Source organism: Glossina fuscipes, unplaced genomic scaffold, assembly GCF_014805625.2.
Source record: "Glossina fuscipes isolate IAEA_lab_2018 unplaced genomic scaffold, Yale_Gfus_2 2, whole genome shotgun sequence".
Lineage (NCBI taxonomy): Eukaryota > Metazoa > Arthropoda > Insecta > Diptera > Glossinidae > Glossina > Glossina fuscipes.
The window spans coordinates 31776641-31799564 of NW_023998416.1; the positions used below are offsets into that span (position 1 = coordinate 31776641).

Consider the following 22924-nt stretch of genomic DNA (forward strand, 5'->3'; position numbering starts at 1 on the left):
GGTATCGTAAGAAACCGTCGTTGAGTGAGAGAAGTGAAAATTTGCTTTCTACTTAATGGAAAAACCGAAAGTGGGTTTTCGCGGCAGTTTGACCCGCACTTATTCGAAGGAAAGTACATGACGACGAGCGAAATACCGTATCGCTGTAGCATCTTAAAAGTCAATTCCTCGTTGCGATGAGCTGGAAACAAAGTAATTTCCTGCCTACATATTTTAAATACATGTACTGTAAAGAAAAGTCCATCCAAGCTTATTAAACGACTAAGAACAGCAGGTGATAATGATAAAAGCTTTTTATAACTTTTTTTCTTGTTTTTGTAAAATAAATTGCATTGAATGCATAGACGAACCGATATTGTACTCGTATCGAAGTAAAGCTTTGCTAAGGAAATCACTGGGATGATGTCTGATAATCACTTGCAGATGAAGTGTCAATGGCAGTTGGATTATAAGGTTTTATAAGTTCCTTAACACCTCAATATAAATGTTTGAATTGAAACAGAGTTAAGCCTTTTGGTTTACATTTATACGAGTTATATAAATAATTGTTTTACTTTATTCGAATATTTTGTTTTTTTTTTTTTACATTTTATTATAACATTAAATTTTAAGCATTTTTGGTTTTGTCTTTTCGTATATTTTTTTTTTATAACTTTTAAATCGTCCTTTGGCATCAAATATTTTAATTTTATATGTATTTGTAAATATACATATATGTATATTTAATTTTCATCAATAAATCAGTAGCTTGCTAAACTTTTTGAGTAGAAACTATGACATAATAATACTTTTATATAAAAATTTCATTTCACTTTTTATGACATTGAAGAGCATGACGAAGAGGAATGAATGAAATGAGAAATGAATTATGCTTTTATAGAGATAGAAAGAGAGAGAGAGAGAGAGAGAGGGAGAGAGAGAGAGAAAATTCTGCTTAAATATTAATAATAACGTTTTTATTCATACATAATATATAATTGGCCACAGATTGATTTCAATTTTTATTCTTTCAAAATAATTGTTTAATATTTAATTTAATTAACGTTTTATTGCATTTTATCGTTATATAATGGTTTTAATAATTTTCTTTTTTTTTATGTATAAGTATTTATATAAAAAAATGTTTTATTTAGGGATGAATTTATTTTTAAGTGAAAAATTTGAACTTAACGTGGTTTTCTATATAAAGCACTTTATTGGAAATCAGGTCTTTCAACGCACGACAAAATAAAAAAAAAAAATAATAATAATAATAATAAATCAGCGATAATTACTAAAATCTAAGAATGATTTTCAATTAAAAAAAAAAAAAACAAAATAAAAATCTTATGAATTAAAAAAATGTTCCTTAAATATTATTCATTACGTAGCCATCAATTATTTTCATTAAATCCTGGCTATGCTTAGAGATTAAACTTAAAAAAAAATAAAAAACTGTGTACAAAGTTGCAAAAGAAACTGCGAGAGGGGAGGTAAAGATGTATAGAAAGTTGTGAACGAGAAAAGAAGAAACAAAAAAAAAAAAAAAACAACACTTCTGACAAAATTAAAAGCAAACACTTGAACTAAAACGGTTTCGAAAGTGTTTCCACAAAAGACCCTCATTTAAAGTGACAAACTTGTACAACTTCCGGTGACAAGTTGCAGCAGCAGCTGCTGCTTTTGCTGTGCTCTGCAACCGAACGCTAAATTCTTGCTAAAATGCAAAGACATTACAGCAAAGCCCAACAACCAATGCTTGGCAGTGTAGAACGACGTTAGCGAGGTGGCTGAGTTAGCATTAGCAGGGGTAAGTGATAGTGTATGGAATTTTTCAACTTTTGTCCAATCACTATAGCCGGCCAAATTACGAGAAGCAGCACGCACCAAATATGAAGTGTTGGCTTCCAGATTGCTGATGAGAAAAGTGGCGCCTAAAAAATACAAGGAAACTATGTAAGAAAATTCTGTTCGCTGTAGGTCGAATCTTTTTCTCCCCTATTGTCGGATATCGGTCGTCAAGCTTTGATAAAAGAAATGCGAAACAAATTTGTTGGTACTAGACGCATCATAGAGCCTATTGAAGACAATTTTGCATTGAATTTGATTTTTAATTTTGGGTCTAAGAAATCATTTAATAAGGTTGTAGGATGACATATAGATTTGAAACGACTATTGACGAGCCCATGTAGCACTGTCCATTACCACTGATTTTTTGATAATACCATTTTTCAAGCGAAATGACAATTAGTTGCCAAGTTACGCTTGCTTCACGGACGGCACACATAAAAATTCAAATTTTGTACTGTTTTACGGAGACATCGAAGTGACGATAGTCCATATTGATTGAGGCTTGTGCGTTTGTTTTTTTTTTCTTAAAATTTTTGCTGTAAGCCCAGCTTTGTAACTTTAAGCTTTTCCTTTACAAATTTCTCCAAGTGTTACTAATTAAATGACAAACTTAGTATACCTGTTACACCTTGAATATTAGACAAAACAAGAAAAAAAAAAAAAGATTATAAAAACTACGTCGGCTGCTTGTCAATAGTTTTTATGACATTCACACAATTTTTGTCATTTATTCGTTTGCCACTTACCCTCTTCGTAGGCGAATTCTTTACGTTTGGCATTTGTCCATTTACCCAAATCCTTTTTGAATTCCAATTCAGTCATATACTCAATACGATAGCCGGTAACTTTCATTAAAGGATCGGCTACATCACTAGAGCGTGGATGATTAACCACAATGTCAAAGGTATTGGAATTGTAGCCCCGTAATTGCATGTCCTTCGGTGTCGGTGGCTTTTCACCTCTTTTCAAAATCAAAGCACGTTCGATGCTGCCCAAATGATTTTTAACTTTGCATTTGTAAACGTTGAAAACATCTTCATTATCGACTCTAATATGCAATGTCGATACGTAATTTCCACTCTCAATTCTATAGTGCTTGTCATTATGTATTTGCTTTTTGCTACGATACCAACTGAAATTGGCCGGCGGCTCAGCAATTGCTTCGCACTTTAAAGTGGTCGTGCCATTGATGAAAGTGTATCTCTCCTTCACTACATTCATATAAGTCCAAATGGGTTTATCTATTTATAAAAGAAGACATTCGTTGAGCTACGAGTGAAACAAGGCAGGTATACGTAAATTCGCACAAAACATACATACTTTCAATAAATTACTAAAGTTTTTCAATTCGTAATGAATTTCAGAGTCAAACTTTTTCTTATAATTCGTTCAAGTATTAATGTTGTTTTTTTTTGTTATTCATTTATGTGTTTCGGAAATAAAACTTTCTTAATTAACACTGAAATCAATGCTGCCGGGGAAGAAAGCGAAACAAAGTCTTGTGCCGGTACTCTTCAAAACAGATGAAGTATTATTTTTCTTCGTTTTCTCGAAACTTGTCAATATCGAGTAAATGGAAAATACACTCTTGAAACTTATGGTTACATTGATTGTTTAGATTGCTTTAGTCAATACTTGTGCTGATGGAATATTTCGACACCTTTTCTCTGCTTCAAGAAGGTGCAGAAAATTCTCAATGAAAGCAAAAACCGATAAGTAGTTGTTAAGGGCATATTTCAGAGAAGTTTCAACAACTTTTAGCCAATCATTATTCCTTTGAAATGCAACCATTGATATTCAATTATACCGAATAACGTCATTGATGGTTAATAAAAATGAATTTGAAAATTCATTTTATTATTTACTACGCTAAGCGCGCAGCTGCTATTTTTCAAATTTGGATTGGATTGGACTGCGTTTTCATCACAGTTTGTAATTTTTTTTTTTTAGCTTAACACAAGTAACAAGTGATAATAGGAGCTAAAGATTCGGATTGACAGTTCACTATGAACAATCTTAGTAGTAGTAAGGCTTTAGTGTTGTTAATACCGAATTCTAACTTTAGTCACCCGTTCTTCTTCTCAACTCTGTTAAAGGTCTTTCCATCAAAGACACTTTGGAAAATGCTCAAAGATGAGAACTGTGTGGAGGACATGTGGAGCACTTATTTACAAGAAATTTATTTCATTTTCTTAATTTTCATATATGTTTGGTTTTGATTTTTCACATTTAGAAAAGCGAATCGGAAAGCAATAAATGTACTACAGCGGAGTTTAGTGAATTTAGCTATCAATGATGCTAAAACGATAACAAGTTTGGAAAGATATTTGCGATGTCCAAAATAAGCCAATTACATCATGCAAAATTTACGATAGTTGGCAATTGTTTTTCTAACACTTTTCTTAACGGCTTAAAGGATCTCTTCGATAATGCGGAATGCTGCCCAAAATGGTTTTTAGGGATCGAATTCCTCACAGCTCAAAGAGTAGATTTCTTTTCAATTCAAAATTCACCGACCCACCTACTTTAATAAAGGATGTGTATTTTTTTAACTGTTTAATTTTAATCGGTACTTTAATAAGTTTTTTTTCCAAAAATTGTATTTTTTTCTCGAAATTCGACGCCATCTTTATAAATAAAGCAATCACTCCGTTTTTAAAAAAGAAAAAAAAAAGCTTTTTTTGAAACAACTCACGTTTTACCTTACGTGCCACCGTAGCATCTTTAAAAATCGAGAAAAAATCCAATCGTAAGTACATCCTCAACGAATGTGCAAACATACGGATACGTTGGTTAGTTTTACGAAAGCAAATTCAGACGAATTAAGCTTATAAGGCTTTTGCCGTTATGTACAAAGTAAAATAATCCCCCAAAAATTTAGAATAGTAGTATCATACCATAGTAGTATATAGCCTTTGAGAATGACGAGTTTGCAATAAGTAAAAAAATCGGCGAACTCTTTACACGACAGAGAGGTCTTGTTTTCAATACACAAGTTATGATGAGAATTGGTCCTTAGTTGCAGGTATAATACGGTGATGGTCAGAAAAGAACCGTGTAAGGGGAGGAAATAGGTAATGGGGCCGCAGCCAAGTGGTCATGTGCCTAACAGGCAAAAGTTATGCCTTTATCGAGCAAACACTCACTAAATCTATGACCAACCATGGATAGTTAAACAGCTCGGAGATTTTAACCCTTGATAATCGCGACTCTTATCTACTCGACTATGCCGCAATGTGAGCTTTAAACATTGATCATATTAATCCAAGCAGTAGCTACCGATACTCGACCACAATAAGCTTTGGCCATCGTTAAAAAGCAAAGCTCCTTTCTTTTGGTTTTAGCCTTGAGAAAATTTGTGCAAATCAAAATGATCATTTCGCACTTTGGTTAACGCCCCCTTAAATATCTGCATTCTTGTTGCGAAGAAGAATACTTCGAGAGCGTAAGGTAAGTAACCAAGTACTTAGTTAATATGAAAAACTCTTTGAAAAAGCTTGAACTGAGTTGAGCCGTAGAAAGAACTGAGGAAAGAGATATTGTGGCTTTAACAACTGAACGTTCACTATAGGTGCGACTATATATGTCATACTAAACCGAGATGTGAATCCGCAAACTCCGCTGGCTTAGTATATGCGATTCTTATCTATTCGTGAAAAGCTAGCCTCTATACGGCAACAGAGAAGAGTTTTCTGTATTTTATCGCGAAAAAAGGATGCATTCCGTCCCCTTCCATGTAAGGGATCCCATAAAAAGCAGACGTTTTGCACGGAAACAAGGTTATTGATATTTTATGCTTTCCGAGAGATTATCTCTTATCTATTTTTTATCTTTTCTCATTCGTTTTTGCGCTGCATCTTCCGTTTGAACACATTTTTACAATATTTGTTTTGCTAAATGATTTTAAGAAACTTAAGCGAAGGCTAATAAAAAATAATTTCAAATTTGTTAAGTTAAATAAATAGAATCGCTTAAAATCTATTTAAGAAAAAAAAAAAAAAAGAAGAGAGCATAGCAAAAGAAAAATACCAGAGAAACTTTCAATTTAAAAACTATTAAGCTGCTTTTACAAAATTGTTTGATTTATATATAACCCTGTGCGGATTTAAATTTCATTTAGAGGAACCAAATATCTGAAATATACGTGGATGTATGAAATTACGTTGCATATATAAGGAAAAAGAGAAAAGCGTCTGACTATCACGTAAGGTATATGTACAGATATGTATATATTTTAGCAAATGTTTTTATGTGCCAACGCCAATCCACACATAACTATAATCTACTCAGAAACACATCATCGAGTATCGAATAGAAAAATGATTGAAAAAAGGAAGGCAAACGAATAGAACGTAGAAGAAGAAGAGGAAGAAAAAAAAAGAGAAATCAAAATGCGAAACTGTACAAAAAGATATCAAATCATACTCACGTTCGATTTTTAACAGTACGGTGCGCTCTTGCATATCTGATGCAATAGGATTGACTTGATAAGCACGACACGTATACTCGCCGGTATCATTTTGTGTAACCGAATTGATGAGCAATCCATCAGCTAAAATCCGGAATTTCGTTGAATTTGCTGCCGAATTTGTTATAGAAAATAGAAATTTTAAAAACAAGAAATTGTATTCATGTTAAGGCGAATCATTCGTATTCACTACACTAATTTTATTTGTCGCTTGACGGGGTTTTTGTTGAAATTTAAATTAAATTTCAGGTCAAATTGATTTGCTGTAGGAGTCGTTTAGCTTAATAGTTATACAAGTCCTTTTTTTAACTTGTTCGCTACTAACCGTCACATATATGTTGCACAGTCGTATTTGATCACATGTTTGCGTCAGTTTAAATGAAGACTTGTTTTACTTTTTTAGAATGCTCTGAGTACACATACGTAAAATCTATTCCAACTCATGTCATGTATTCACGAAAAGAATCATGGGCTTGTGATGGACGCTTTCGACAGGATACTCTCGTAGCGAAAGGGTTAAGCGGATTCCGCGGACTACTTTAATATTTTCTCTTCGGCATTGCGTTTTGATTTGTAAATAAGTCAATGCTAATCCATTCAGCATATACGCATAAACGGAGCTCTATTTGAAGGTTAATGAACGCAAGTAAGTTTAAAAAATTCTAGCTGCCACAGCTTCATGGACCTCGATCTTTGGTTACCATATAAATAATTATTTGCTAAGCTTTAGATGACTCGAGGCTAGCTGTAGTTCAATGCTGCGAAGAAAAGTAGCAGACATATATGGACTGACATAGCTAATTCGCCCGAAAAATTCTTTGTTGGTTAACAAAATATAAGGTTTCTGCCAACTATTTCTGCTTCCCTTTTAACAAGTAAAATGTCAAAATTACTCTGATATCTCATGTTTCGATTTAAAGATGAGAAAGAAAATAAAATAAGCTATCGTTAAAATCAAAGGTTAGAGATGATATATGAAATTTGCTCTTACCAAAGGATGACTTACTTTCTAATGTAATTGGTTGGCCGTTATAATGCCAGGTTACATTTGGTTGTGGTTCGCCCTTCACTTCACACAAAATCGTAGCATTGGTGCCTTCTTTTACCGTTAGTATGGTGGTGTTCTCAGTGAAGGTAATTTTCTCTACAAAAAAAAAAAAAAAAAAAAAAATCACATGAAGATCGAAAAGAAAAGCTTGTTATTTATTTATGTGCTGGCACTTATTTTTTCCTTACTTCCTCTTCTCTTTCGATTTTTATGGTGTGTATGTGTTCGTTCAATTAGTGCTCTTCTTTATTTTTTGCAATTATTATTATTATTTTTTATTTTTTTTGCTCTCTTATTCTATGGCATTACTATTGTTTTCTTTTTTCACTTACGATAGACTATTAAATTGAACGGCTTAGAGGCTTTGTCGCCACCCCCGGCATGCTCGCACGACCAGTCGCCTTTGTCCGCTAACGAAATGTGCATAAACACTAATTTTACATCGTCTGCAACAAGGAGAAAAACGATAATAAAAACAAATGCAAAGGTGAAGTAAGGACAACGTTGTGGACAATAAATTGTGAGATTGAACGACGCCATGACGTTAACAATGCTATTAAAAGCGTATTAAGCGAGCTTTGCAGTCAAACATTGCGTTTTAATGCGATCGTAAATGTTCTAAAATTAATTATCAGTTTTTACCTGATGTCGGACTAGCTTCAATGTGTATCCGTCCTTTGTGTTCTTTGATAATATCACCTTTTGGCGATTTCCAATGGACTTTCGTGTCCGCCAAAGTATTGCGACATAACACAATAAGCGATTCATTGGTATAACGTACCACTGTATGATCGGAGGGTATTAGTCTTAAGCCATCAGTCTCATTTCCATTTTCATGGTGACTGCTACTGCCCGCAACGAAGGCTAATATGCAAAGAATAGGAGAAATAAGACAAAAACAAAGTTTAGCTATGTAGTTATTATCAAAACATAAATATCTCTTTTGCACGGTCGTAATAAGATATCAAGAGCAATGGAAACAAACGAAAGAAAGTATTCTCATAAACTAACCATAAACTGTACACTTTGGCATAAACTTACATTCTTATAATCTATACGATTTGCTAAAATAAACCTACTTTTTAAATTTCATTTGAAAACTTTTTTGAGAGTTTTTGGTAACTTCTTCTTATGCTGTATACGCTATATATACATACCATTTACGACAAGGCTGCTAAAAACCAAAGTTATTTCTATTTCAAAAAAAAACTTTCTTTCTTTTTTTTAAAGAGTCTGTGCAAAACAGAATTCTAAACTAAAGCAACGTACTATAACAATTTTTTCTTTAAGTACATATTCGCAAAAAAAAAAAAAAAAAAAAAAAAAATTAAAATAAAATATAAAAATCGATTGTAGCGAAACGTATGCATAGCTGGAAGAAAACTCTCGAAATCATTAAATTGTTTGTTAGTTTAGAGAGTATGCCAAAGTTAAGCCGAGTCATGCTCGAAATGCTTTACCATTACTGCTTTAGAATGCTAATATTTCAATAAAAGTGCAAGCACGTGATGCGAATTATTTGTTTCAGATAAATTTTGGTTATCACACTTCCACAAATAGATTCGGAGGCTTTCCTGAAGAACGTTGCGGCGCCCACAGCGTTTCCATTGTCTTGCAGTGTGCTAGATCTGAATTATTTGACTTACAGCCATGGCGTATAGACTACTTATGGCTAGTCTTCAAAACTCGCGATAAAAGTAGGCCTAGGCCCAAACCATGACCCACTTTAAGAAACATTTACTTTGCAGGAATTCACCATAATTTATAGCAGTTATCGCAGTCCTATTCCTTCGCCTCGTAATCTCTGTCCAACGTCAACTTTTGAGAGCGATTTGCGTTCTCATTACAAATGTTCGAAATAATTAAAAATTTACAACTACAAAACGGCTTAGAGAGCTGAGCATTCGACCCGCTAGCAATGCTTTTTGTGCCGTTCAAGCTTGCAGTACTTTCGATTTGAATCTTTTCAAACTCAAGCTATTCATCTATCGGGATATTTGTATCCGCCGCTCCTCTGTAATCGAACTTGCTAACTATGTGGCGCCTATGACATATCATGGCTAAATGGCAGCCTGAGCGAAAGCTTTGGCGTCATAATCAGCTGTTATGACGCAGTCTTAAAGGAAGCAAGTGAAAAGCTTAATGAATAAACCTATGAATAAACGATTCAGTGAAATGATGACAAAAACTCGTCTTTGCAATGGGAGGCCTAGTGGTGGCTTATTATTAAATTCTAACAGACTATGATTGAAGCTTCAAACTGTTGGACTATTACTATATTTAGTGCTCTATAGGTAGAAAGCTAATGTCAATAAAACACTTATACAAACGCATAGATAGATCTAAGGCTGTCAGTTTGGCGCAATCCATAGCCTCTTTTTGCGAAACCCGGTTTTGCAATGCTTACATAACATCTTTTATAAAAGCCATTATTTTTGAAAATAGTACTTAACCGTGTTCATCTTATGGGATAAATGAAATATTGTTATGAAAATGAAAAATTGTTGCGTGCAATGCTCACAAAGAGAAAGCAAACGATTGCAAAGATTCACACACGGATACACGAAACGATAAGCAGCTGAATCAATTAAAACACGAATAAATAGTGCGTTCGATGTGCATTTCTGGACATTACGAACAGCATAATAATTTTACTATAACCTTTCCTTTAGCTTTCTGTTTTTTCTTTTTTTTTTTAGGCCCTTGGCGATTCATTTCGAACTCGGTTTATAAAGAAGTAAGGGAAGAAAGAAAGAAAGAAAGAAAGAAAACAATTTTTTTGGAAAATTAATTCTGAAAATTTATTTTAAATTCAAGAACGATACAATGTCTGGGAAACTTGACAGTACCGCAAACTATTTTAAAAAGCCTCAAATATTCTTGTTGTTTGGCAAGGTACACATACATACACGCAAAGCATACAGCAGTTCATAAATGCAGGGAAACACAAGCGTATGCAAGAAAGCAAGAATGTTGGCCAATGTGTTTAATATCAATATCGAGGAATAGTAATGAGGCCAGATGTGCGCCATGCATGATGATATGTTAGAATAGGAATTCTCGTAAGCAAAATTATAGCAAAAGAGAGAGAGAGAGGGAGAGTCTCAAAATATGTGCTTATATCGTGGAAGTGCATGTGTAGCAAAGTGTGTAGCGATGTTGATTGCATTGAAGCATAAAAGAATTGATATAAATCACTGTTAGACAAGTTTCAAAATTGTTCCTGTTATGTGTTGGCGCAATTCTCCGATGCCACAAACATCTGGTCTGATTGCCAATGGCTGTATGTCAGAGTGTCGGTGATTAATGCTGGCAATAAACTTTTCCTTCAATCATAAGAGAACAGGAAAGTGCAAAAACCAATCATAGTAAAAAAAATGCGGCAAAACATTTATTTTATTTATTCTGCATATGCGAATCCATCTCACAGGTCGTGCTACCTGCAGTTAGTCAAAGTTTCTCTTATTGTAATTTTTCTTATGAAAATACATTTGAAAATCATTTTATTTTCTTCTTTTTTTTTTTTTTGCTTCTTCTTAAGCTTATTTTCGTTTGAAATTCTTCTATTTATTTAAACCTATTAAACATGATATCTCTTTACATATGTATATATATATATATATATATATATATATATATAACATATATAACATACTCCATACACACATATACATACATATATGCATTCGTTCATTGTAACTGTTGGAAAAGTTGGCGCTTTAGTAAACTTTACTTGAGTTTACTTATGTCTATGTTTTTATTCTTTTCGAGAAAGAAGCTTAACTTCTAAATCCCTTTTTGACTAGAAAAGGACATAAAGGAGAATAAGGAAGACATGAGGAGGAAGTTGAAGCAGCAAAAGGACTAGATAAAATTGTTAGCTAATTCTTAAGACCATCTATACAAACACATTGCTCAGATTTTAGTCGCACGCTTGAAAAGGATACCATCGATTAAAGAGTACAACTTTTCGAATTTTCAAAAAAAAAAGAAGCGAAAACTTCAAAATGCTTTCTGCGTTAGTTAACTTAATACGTAGCGCAACATAAGCCGATAATGTTAAGAAGTAAGAAAACTTTGCAACGAATCTTATTCACCCATCAAGAGTACGAACAAGGATAAAACAGAACGATCCTGAGAACAGGGACAGCTTTAGTTAGTTTCAAGTCGCTGAAAAGCTATGCAAAGGAGTTGCGATTTCTTAATTCAAGACTTAATTGCTCTTTAAGTTATATAATAGTAATTGCTCAGCATAACAACGTTGCTAAAATGCGCCTTTATTTCAAAAGACGTAAGTGAAAGTTGTTTAAGTAAGTACGATAAGTGTGATATGTACATAGAATCAGGGTAACCGCCAATTTTACTAGTGAGCATACAAAGAATTTCGCACTCACATTGAAGTTTTTATGATTCGGTCACTCATTTGTTGCAGACGAAGAAGAAGAGAGACTAGTGTGTTGTCTCGCAACAACAGTCGTGATATCTTTCTTATTCAATTTACAACTCGTGAAAATCGAGGCGTATGAGTGATCACCGGTTGAAATTTATTTGCACAAAAATATTTACTTCTACTCCGATTATCTTGCATAAAAGAAAAATGTTGACAACTCCAACAAAAGACGGAAGTCAACCACAACTACAGGACGACGTTTGTTAGTTATTCTGTAACGATCTTTGTATTTTGTCACTTCTTTTCAACTATTGGATTTTTGCTTTATCGACATTTCGATCTTCGAGATTCGATATTATTTTTCCGTTTAATACATTTTGATGTTGCAAACAAACTTGCAAAATGATTATACGCCCAATTTTCTTATATACATATATTATAAAATCTATTGCCACAATTGAAATGTAAGATCTCTCTTATTCTATCTTCCAAATAGGAAAAGTTTCTATTTGTAGAGAGACTTTATTACAAAAAATGTATTGTTTGTAAAAGTTAGACTTATATCTTTTTTATTACAAGTCTAAATATATATTCATATATGTTCAGTAGATCATAAAGTCAAAATAAAAGGATTAAGTGGAACTTTCAATTAGTTAATAAAAAGTCCTGTTGTGTGTAACAATTCATAAAATTGTCTTTGACTTTTTAAGTAAATAAGTTACTCGAAGGCTAATATGATTTCTAGTTTTTATTTTGTAAAAGAATGCATTAAAAATGAATCCCGCTTACACTTTAGTCGAACCTTGTGTAAAACGTCTCAATAGATTTGAATTCCATCAAACTTTTTCATGTCTTATGTAGGATTTTCTAGCTGAGTGTCGCGTGGCAAGTTCAGACCACTTGGTACATTATACGATTGCCGTTCTGAAATGTTGTGCACAGGTCTTTAACACATCTTCTTCCCAGCTTCCTGGCTTAAATTCAGGCTTCCTTTCCTTTGAGGTCGTTCGTGGCTTGTGACTTTATTGTAAAAACAAAATAGGCTAATTTTGATATCTCGAACAGCGAAACAAAACAAAAATTTTGGAAACGCAATATTCAAAATCAAAAAGTTGAAGGTTAAAGTTTAAACGAACAGAGGCCCGTGGTGTGCAGATCAGACTTAAGCCGTCTTTGTAAACTCATTCAACGAAATCAGTTTTTATTCTTTTCGCTGCCAGTTGAAGAACGACATATAAGAATTTCGTTAAGACTGAATTTAAAGAAGAATAATTTGAAAACGGCTTTAGCTCCCATTTGTTTTAAATAACTTTTTGCAGGAAAGATTTTCTCATCCTACAATTACGTTAAACATAGCACGGACGTTTTAAAAGCACTCTTTGCTAACTTTTCGGATACATTAAAAACTCTCGGAAAAATTTTAGATTGTTTCCTCTCAATTTTGCTTTGTTCGAAGAGTTCGCTACATGAAGAATAATTCACTGACTTCGCTTATGCATTAAATCTACTAAGATTTAATAAACATAAATCAAGCACTGATAGATGAAGGTAGCTAACGGGAGATAATTGATTTATGACAGAATATATTTAGACATACTGTTTATGTAAACAACAGTACATATAAATATATCATTTTATAATATTACTATAAATGAGACGTGATGTATTATTTTCTCTTATCTGATAGTAAAAAAAAAAAAAAAAAAAATTAAAAGTAATATGAAACTCGCTCTAAACGAAATAATTTATATTGTGTTCCTATACCAAACTATTATTGCATTAGTTATCATTTTTATTAAAACACAAAAAAAAAAAAAAAAAAAAAAATTGATAAACGTAATTGCGTTTTCTGTTTCAATATATCAAAGATAACTAACCCGTTCTCTTATTTTATGTGAAAGTAAACGTAGTAGGGTTTAAATAAACAGCATATAAACAATAAAATAATTGTGCTTAAAATGTTTTAAATACTACTTGAGAAGAGTTGTGCGCTACAACTTTTCAAAAAAGAAAACACACCAACTTATGGTCAGCTTTACATACTTTCAGCTCAGCTAAGTTTCCTTTTTTTTTATTCCTTTGAAAACATATGGAACTTTGATCTGTTAAGTGTCGATAGACTACGATTTTTTTAAGTTAAACACCAAGTAGACAGTTGCTTTGATTCATCAGCAAATAAAGAAATAATTCATTTGCTGTAGGTAGGCAAATTTTTATGATAATTAGCACGGACTAAAAAGGACATAGGTAAGAGAGAAAAAACGAAAGACAAGAACCATGTGCACATTTAGCAGAGAGGCTAAACTCATATCCGATACAGATCCGAGTTGTCAGTGAACACCTAAGCCATTGAAAGCATACAAGAGCTAGGCAACCGACAATAGTAAACAACACCAGTTTACTTTCGAATCATAATAAGATGTTAAGACTGCAAATTAGTTCTAGTAAGAGAAGGGCAAACCGCTCGTATTAAGGATGCTTGATTTGATAGGATTTAAAGAGTCCGAAATTGAGAAAAAGCGATCGATATCATTTAGGTTTGAGCAAACGACTCTGAACGGATTGAAAAGCTCGTAATTATATTAACATTAACTAAGCTTAATGTAGATAAAGTTCCTAGAGAAGCGATTACCGAAATTAAAGTTTATCTCACCAAGTAATGTGGGCGAATCGGTAGTACAATTTATTAACTTAATTAAGAGGGAAATGTCAAGAATAAATCTAGGTGTCTCAAGTGACGGTAAGACTAACAGAAACAATTTATTTTCATAAGGAGGCAGGGAGACAAGCGGGTGCCAACCTAAATGCCTAGCGAAGGATAAACAGCAAGAATTCTATTGAATCTACGTAAGCCCTATAGGAAGAAGACTACACAACAGGGGCCCAAGTATTGGCCTGACTAGGCTCAAGTATAGCCTTTCTCTAACGTTAGGAACATTAGAGTAACATTAGATCTCTTTAGAGCATCGTTTATTGGAGCCTAGCCTTGTTTCAGGAAAACTGTTCAAATTAAAACGTAATCTTTGGTCGAATAGAAGAATTAAATTCATGGCGAACCGACGTTTTGCAAACTTTGTGAATCGACATGGTTATGGTTTATAAGTAACAAGCAAAAAACCAAAATTTTTTTTGTATTCTTGAAAACAGATATTGTCGTAAGTTATATTCTACTGTGGTCACGTCCTTCGGCGGACAGGCAGACAGGCGAACAGGCGGACAGGTGGAAAGAAGGACATACGGACACGCTTATATAAAATTAACAAATTTCATGATCTCTCGTCTGACAAGAGCAATAAATAAATGGGTAGACGCGTTGAAAGACGAATGTGCGGAAGAACAGATGCCCAGACTTGCCCAGAAATTCAGATTCTGAATCAATTGATCCATTAAAAGGTAGTTCCATGTAAAGTTCTTTTGCATATTACCCATATCCGCACGAATTTAACATGTAATCTTACCACACAAGTGACGTACATTAATAATGGAAATAGCATTATTCGATGGAAAGCTTGACCGGAAACCGACTTGGAGTCAAGACCAAAAGTACCAATTTGTATTTTGAATCATTTCTGAGATGGCTTTCTCATCTATACGTTAATGTATACGCGAAGGTTAACTAAGGTCGTGGCTTTCAATCGCGCTAATAATATTATTTGTGCAGACTGTGTCCCCATAGCAATCAATTCGTGATGAACATTTTAAAAGACCTTTCATTTATCAAAGCCATCTTTTTGTGCGCTCTAGCATGAGATTATTCTTCTGCTAAGAAGGTTTTTAATATTTAAAAATGTATCTGAACCAATAATTTAACTTAAAGACACTTTAAAAATTTACGATACTTATTGTCTACAGTCTTTGCCAAAAATGAAAAAAGAAAAAAAAAAAGGAGAAAAAGAGGAAAAAAAAAAGAGAAATTAATTCACAAACATTCCACTTTAGCAATTTTTGTTGTTGCAATAGTCATTGTTGCTGTTTACGTTGCCTGCCAAGTACCAACGAAATAACAAACTATGCATGTTAAAGCAATCATTTACGCATAAAAACCACACGACTGTTACAATAGTAAATACAACTAAACCAAGCAGATAGTATGGGTGAACAATAGAGAGGAGACCTAACGAAAAATCTATTGCACACCATAAGCAATAGAAAGGATTTTTTTAAAGGATTTTTCGTCGATGGTGCTTTACGCAAACACAATAGCGACAAAAATACTAGTCAAGACGAACTTAGTGCGCTTAACATATGCAACCGTCCAACGATTGATTCAGGCTAGACCAGCTTATCAACTCGGCTTCTTCACCTACGTAGTACAAAATTTTCCAATTAATTTAAGAGAATAGATAAGAACAAGTTCAATCCAAGTCGTATTTTACAAATACCTTAGGGTCTCGCCCTAGCCGACCAACGACTAGAGTAAGTGCAAAGAATTTCGGAAAATTAATACTGACGCTTTAGTGCACAGCCTTGTTATCTGCTTATTTAGTGGAAGCAATACCAGCATCAACCAGGTACGATATTTGGTTATAAGAGAATGGAAAACTAAACATTGCAATACGATGCCGATACCCTCTCCTTTACGAGAGTAATACTCTGCAATTTTTGGTTCGATGTGTTTGTCCATTCAAAACATAACAAAATTCTTCGTTGTAATGCAAGCATAAGCTTGAACATGTATTTACAGTGTAGGATGATACTTTTCTTTTTTCTCTAAAACTATTTTTTACGTTACTATTGGATTTCATTACAGTTTGGAAGAGTAGTAAAGTTTCGCACAAAATTGTAATAAAATCATTAAAAAACTTTGTTTATTTTTTTCTTCGCTCTGGCACATTATATGTAAAAATTATGTGTTATAATTGTGTGTGTATTTGTTTATATAGACTATCAACACCGAAGAAGTTTTCAACAATAACAGCAACAACAGCAACAACGGCAACAGAAGCAACGAATACCGCAATATATACAAAAAGTTATTTAGTGTGTTTTTATTCCATTCTGGGGAAACAGGGAAATACAGCAAATGAGTCTAATGTGACTTTTCCTCTAGGCTCGAATAGAGCAAGTGTTTTAAGGTACGTACATATATGTGCACAGCCATATAAACCCACTCTTACAGATATAGAATAAGCAAAGGAAACAACACATGATAGAGACGACAACCTAAAGTTTAATGGTACTTCCAAAGCGGATGTATGCAATTTTATCTTAAATATTGCTTCAGATGCTTGAAAAAATAACCAAAAAATGAAATACAAAAAAAAAAAAAAAAAAGAGAAAAAGAAAAAGAAAAGCGTCAGGTTTAACTGGGTTCTGGTGTTGAGTGGTGTGCGGAAGGTACTGGTGGCGTTGGTTTGATGTGTTGAAACCCTAGTGGTAGATTTTCTAAATAAGCAGAGAAAGTTTATTTTTGTTTAGTCATTTTTGCCAAGCAAAAACTAGATACAAAAATAAACAGACACTCTTACACACACACACAAACACACACACACACACACACACACACGAACACCATACAAACGCACATACATAACGAATATTGCAATCCTTGAGTTCGCAGGGAGCAGAAGAAGCTGTTGCTCAGCCACAACAGCAAGTGCGCAGTGTCTGCTGGGCTATAGTCACTAAACTTACGAAAAACAATAAAACAACCGCATAGTTATGTGATGACACAAATTAGGTACGTATGTTAAACATAAGCAAATGTATTTATATCCATAACATATAGCAGAAAAGATGTGTGTGAAATAAACGCTTAAAGCTATATAACATGACAAGAAAAGATAAAACAGAGAATCCAAAGGCAATTAGCATTTCAGACAGACCCTTGGCAATGTGAAAATGGAGCAAAAGTTTTTTTAACGTTTTGTAAATCGAGATATTGTACAAATATATTAATACTAACAGGAACTATATCTTAGGAGACAGACTTCCAGCACACACGGTCGGCACTGCTTACAAAAAACGAGAAACATATGGCTCAATATAATCGTTATATGATTTACTCAAGTGCATTGGTGCTAATTGTATATAAGATGAATGCATAATAGAATGACTCTGCTAAAAGGCAACGTGCCGAGAAAAGTCGTCATTTGTTAACAATAAGCTGACATTTGAAAAATAAAATTTGCGTGACATGTGCTGCAGTTGAATAATGAAAGCACTCAATTAGCGAACTACTTCGAGTGCATTTGATAGTAATGGTTTAATTAAGAATTTATAGGATAAATACTGTGCAAAGTGCACGTATTGAGCCTTTTACTCAGGAGAGATGTCACGGTACATGAACGGTAAAACGATCGGAATATCAGCCACAGTAGTGCGAGCGTTAGAAGCGAAACAGTAAATATAGCGTAAGACCATTTGCCAGTGGGGTTTGTTAAAATTAATTTGCAGCGACAGCACGCCAACGAAAGTCCATGGAATTTTGGAATTTATCACATTAAACAAAGAGTGAAGACGTAAAGCAAAGCTTTGCCAATTTTTCAGTACTTTTTTCTCTTCTCAAAAAATGCACAAGAAATCGGTTTTCCGAGTCAAACTATTACTTAAAACTCTTTTAACATATCGCTGCTTAGAACTTCAATCCCGTCCTTTTCCCAAACTTTGTTTTTGAGTTACACTTTCAAGGCTCAGTCCGTTCTCGTAAAAGTTAAGCTACACACTGGCTCGGATCGGAGTTCCTTGTCAACTACCTTCCATATAATGCGTTATTTTCAAAAGTCATTATACAAACTACTGCATTAAGCGAAATGGTGTAGGGTATTTATGAGTGACTTGCGACCGATGATGAATGATTTTGTTTTGGTTGGTTCTCTTCAAGCGATTTTATGCATTTTCTCAGAAAAGGAAAAATATACCCAAAATGGACGCCATGTTTTTTAAATTAGTACTTTTAACAAAATTGTGTGTCCTTTACGAGATATCCAACAATAATATTTCACGAATGTTCTCAGTTTTTTCCTGGGAAAGAGCAACGCGTAGTTATGCGGCCAAAGGGGTGCTTTAAAAAGCTTTTTTCCTTGCATGAGCTGCTGGGTTGTCATTTTTTTTATTTTTTTTTTTATTGGTTAGAGCAATAACAAGTGGAAAAGATTGTGTTCGGTTATAATCGGGCGCGGTTGACTATTAGATACCCCAGGCGACGTGATCTACAACGGTATTATGAACAAATTTCCACAAGGAAATATTAAAAATTATATCTTTTCATTATACACAGTCTTTCTCAGACTATGTGAGAGAGAGTTCAAAAAATTGCCGGAGCCGAAAGAAATTTTCCATAGCAATTTAGACTGTCCAACTGCGAATACAGACCTAATTTTAGTAAGAAATTTTGAAAATTGGAATTTTTTTCCATATAACTAATTTTCAAAATAGGGCGTTCCATGGGGAGTGGTTGAAAATATCGACCAATCCAAATCATTATCAATAGCGTTGGGTCCTTCCATCAAAGAAGGTCAGTGTACCAAATTTCATCAAAATACATATTAAAATTGCGACTTGTAGCTTGAACACAAATTTACATGGACAGACATCAATGGGACGGACAGACGGACAGGCTTAAATCGATTCGAAAGTCTATCGCCTTCTGCGTGCTACATACGTCCGAACAAAATTAACATACCCCGCATCACAAGCCGTTTGCGGTATAAATAGGAATCGGAAATATTTGTTGCTGCAGTTTATGGCGGATGAGCAAAATGGTAATTTTTTAGTGTTTGGAAGGTATCCTTCTTGACCGATTTGAACCATTTTCAATATCATTTTGTGTACAAGGACTTCCAATATTTTTGCCAAATTTGAAAGCGATACCTGCGCTTCGTGACTGGAAGAATGCTTTCTGCAAACATTACATAGATAGCCAGATGGACAGACGGACATGTTCAAATCGATTCGGAATTTAATGCTGGACAAGTGTATGTAATCTGTATGGGTTCTCTCTAGATACCTTCTGCGCGTTGCAAACGCATTCACAATACGAGCTTCGATGGTCAATTAACGAATTCAAACAAATTTTCAGCACATACCTGTGTACATATCCTGTTGTTTCCTCAGACCCTGTGCGTTAAGCTAAGGAGTATTACTGTATGTCAATAAGTGGAAAGTAAGCCGTTAGTCGAAAACACGATTCAAGTTTTTTGTAGCGATATATGTAGATAGTTTTAAGAAATCGGATTTTGTGTGTCATAGACAGAATCCGATCCTTTTTTAAACCCTTTCAAAATTACTTTCTTTTATTTAATTATTTATTATTTAAAACGATAAAAAATATATGTAAAAGATATAGTATTTATTTTATTTCTTTGGCTTGATATTGTTTTTTAATTCAACAGAAATTCAATGGATATGATATGTTACACTATTTCTAGTAAACGTAAATCCTTGTACAAGTTTTTCGGTATCATTGCTAATACAACAGTAAAGTAACTAACAAAGCTGGTTACCCTAGAGAGGATACATAGAAGTTATTGATTGATTGTGTTACAGTTTTCTAACAAATTTATAAATTATTTGAAAATCTCTTGAATAGAAAGTTTGTGTTATTAGTAACTAAAGTTATTGGTTTCAGCATCATTTTAATGCGATTTAATTGATTAAATCTGTAGAGAGAAAAGTTCCCTCTTTTGGTTTTTGCGAATAAATTCCAAAATTTAGCCACAAAAACCAAAACAAAGTAAAAAATCTTTTCTTAATTCGTAGAACTGCAATAAAAACAAAAAAAACATCAATTTTACTTCCCTAAACTCTCTCTCTCTCTCTCTCTCTCTCTCTCTCTCTATTTCCTATACTACTTCTCTTGCATTTGGATCAATAGTGCGGTGCAAAGTTTTACGAAATTCTTAACATATTTAATTATAGAAGAGTTTATATGGATTTAAAAATTTTTTTGATACCGTAATCAAAACGGAAATCTTCAGGCCAGAATGGAAAAGTTTTTAAAACCTTTTCAAAAGTAAACAAAATTAAAAAAATAAAATACGCATACATTGAGGCATTTATATATAGAATACGAGATCTAATAATATTTTCCTTTTACGTATATGCTGAACAATTCGGGTTTTCTTCTTTTTTTTTTTTCTGAAGTTCTTTTCTATAGCTTAAATCAAATTGAAGTCAAACCTCAATTATACAAGAAATTCTTATTAGAAATATGTGAAAGTAAAATTTTACACAAACACCATAGGGAAAGCTTTAAGAAAATTGAATTATTATTCTGTTTAAATGTTTAGAAAAGAAAGCATTTTTCCAAAATGCTCTGGAAAAATATTGAATATTCAATTAAAATATAAAATAATAATAATTATGTGCATTGAAGTTCCTTTGAATATTTCATCGAAATATTATTATATATGCCTTTTGAATGTACACCATTCTACATACGCACACCATATATATATATATATATATATATATATATATGTATATATATGTGGCATATTATACATTTTGGTTTTTGGTTAAATGTGAAAATGAAATTATTACGTAACTAATTTTGTATAAATAAAACAAAATATAAAGAGAATAGAATCACTCTACTTTATCTTACTCCTCCTCTTAACACCCATTACCATAGTTCAAAGTTATGCTAATTTTGTTATTGCTGCTTTCTAACCGCCCAAGATACGGTATAGTAGAATACATATTTACGCAATGTCTGTCCATATGTCCATGCATTGTTGTCATTCCAGAAACCACAAGTATTAAGATGGAGAATTAAAAATCCCTTAAATGTTCCCAGCACACTACAATCTGAAATCCGGCAATATGCGTGATGCATATGTACACAAAAACGTCTATCATCAAAGAGGTTAACTAAATGTCTCAAAATTCAAACTCTTAAACCTATTTTGCTTATTTAAGAAGTTGTAATTAGTAGAATCGAAATTTCGTACGAAATACACCTAAGAGTAGCATTCATTCCGAACAAAATTTATAAGGACCTGGTACAATAGGTTTGGGTCTCAAAACTATATCAATTATTGGTTTGACTTGATGAGTACTTAAAGTATGCTTTGATGTGATTATAATTTCCTATAAATTTGCTTTTATTAAGTAAACTACCCCAAATAATTATTTAATATAATTTTATAAGCTTTTCATACATATATAATAAAATGTATATATAAATAAATACATTTGTAAAAGCTTGCAATATATTGGTTGCCGTATGTGTAAATCTTATTGGCTTTTATATATTCTTCTCGCATGAGAAATCACATTTTCTGAGCAAATGCAAGTGCTAAGCTTTGCCTGTGAAAACAAAAATTACGCTTCAAAGAATTCATATTCTATGAAAAATTTAATAGCGTGCTGTACACCCTGATGATTAGTGCGTTTGTAAACGTTCAATTAAGGAAGTTAAAATGTTTATGAAGGCGATTCATCTCCACGTAGATTAAAGTTATTACTGCCTGACAAGCTTTCAACGTACCACAGAGAAGAATAATATTTCTGAGTAAAACCATACACCATGAACCAGAAAGCTGTCGACTAACTTTGCAAACTATTTTTCAATTATTAAAGTAATTTAATAGCACGGATTGAAAGCGAAGGGGTGAAGGTAGGCTCCATCTTCGTCAGCAAGTAAAGTTAAGTACAGCAAGTGCTGCTTTTACACGATTTATTTTCAAAAATAATTCATACCAACAACATAATCGTCCGAAAATGCAATTGGCTATATATATGTATATATATATCTAGAAAACAAATTAAAGCGTTACAATCGAGCAAAAGCCGATAATTCAACATCCTACACCACTCCGATTAACATCTTTGCTATAGAATATTAAATATTATGACTCGCTGCCAAATAAGAGCCTTTCACGAGAACCCGATCATTCGCATTCTCCACCCATTCCCATGATTACAATACAAATACAAATTCTAACTTACCGTCATACAAATGCTTACTTTTCACGAACAACCTTAAGTGAACACAAGTAAGAATATTATCCATTAAGTATCCTACGCCAGATTGTCTAACACAATTCTTATTTTTATTATAGAACACAAAAATGATACCTTGTGTTCTATATGAAGGCATATTTTTTATGTGCTTATTTATGTGGAAGTGGGCCCAAAACGCAACCTAATGTAGTACAAGTTTAATCCTTACATAGGGTATGATCCGAAAACAGGCGTAGATTGTCCAAATTTTGTAGAGTTAATTTTTGCATGAAATTGCTAT

At 33.2% G+C, this 22924-nt stretch overlaps 1 protein-coding gene across 1 annotated transcript in view; it reads right to left on the reverse strand.

Moving 5' to 3' along the window:
• Nucleotides 1-1360: 1360 nt before the first annotated feature.
• Nucleotides 1361-22924, reverse strand: part of LOC119634267 (neural cell adhesion molecule 2) — a 187537-nt gene continuing 165973 nt past the window's right edge. Inside the window, exons 3-8 of the mRNA XM_038028345.1 lie at nucleotides 7989-8210; nucleotides 7679-7792; nucleotides 7305-7442; nucleotides 6260-6409; nucleotides 2577-3071; nucleotides 1361-1913 (exon numbers count right to left, since the gene is read on the reverse strand). Coding sequence (XP_037884273.1) covers nucleotides 1606-1913; nucleotides 2577-3071; nucleotides 6260-6409; nucleotides 7305-7442; nucleotides 7679-7792; nucleotides 7989-8210 — 1427 coding nt within the window. The 3' untranslated portion in view covers nucleotides 1361-1605. The remainder of the gene's footprint in view (nucleotides 1914-2576; nucleotides 3072-6259; nucleotides 6410-7304; nucleotides 7443-7678; nucleotides 7793-7988; nucleotides 8211-22924) is intronic.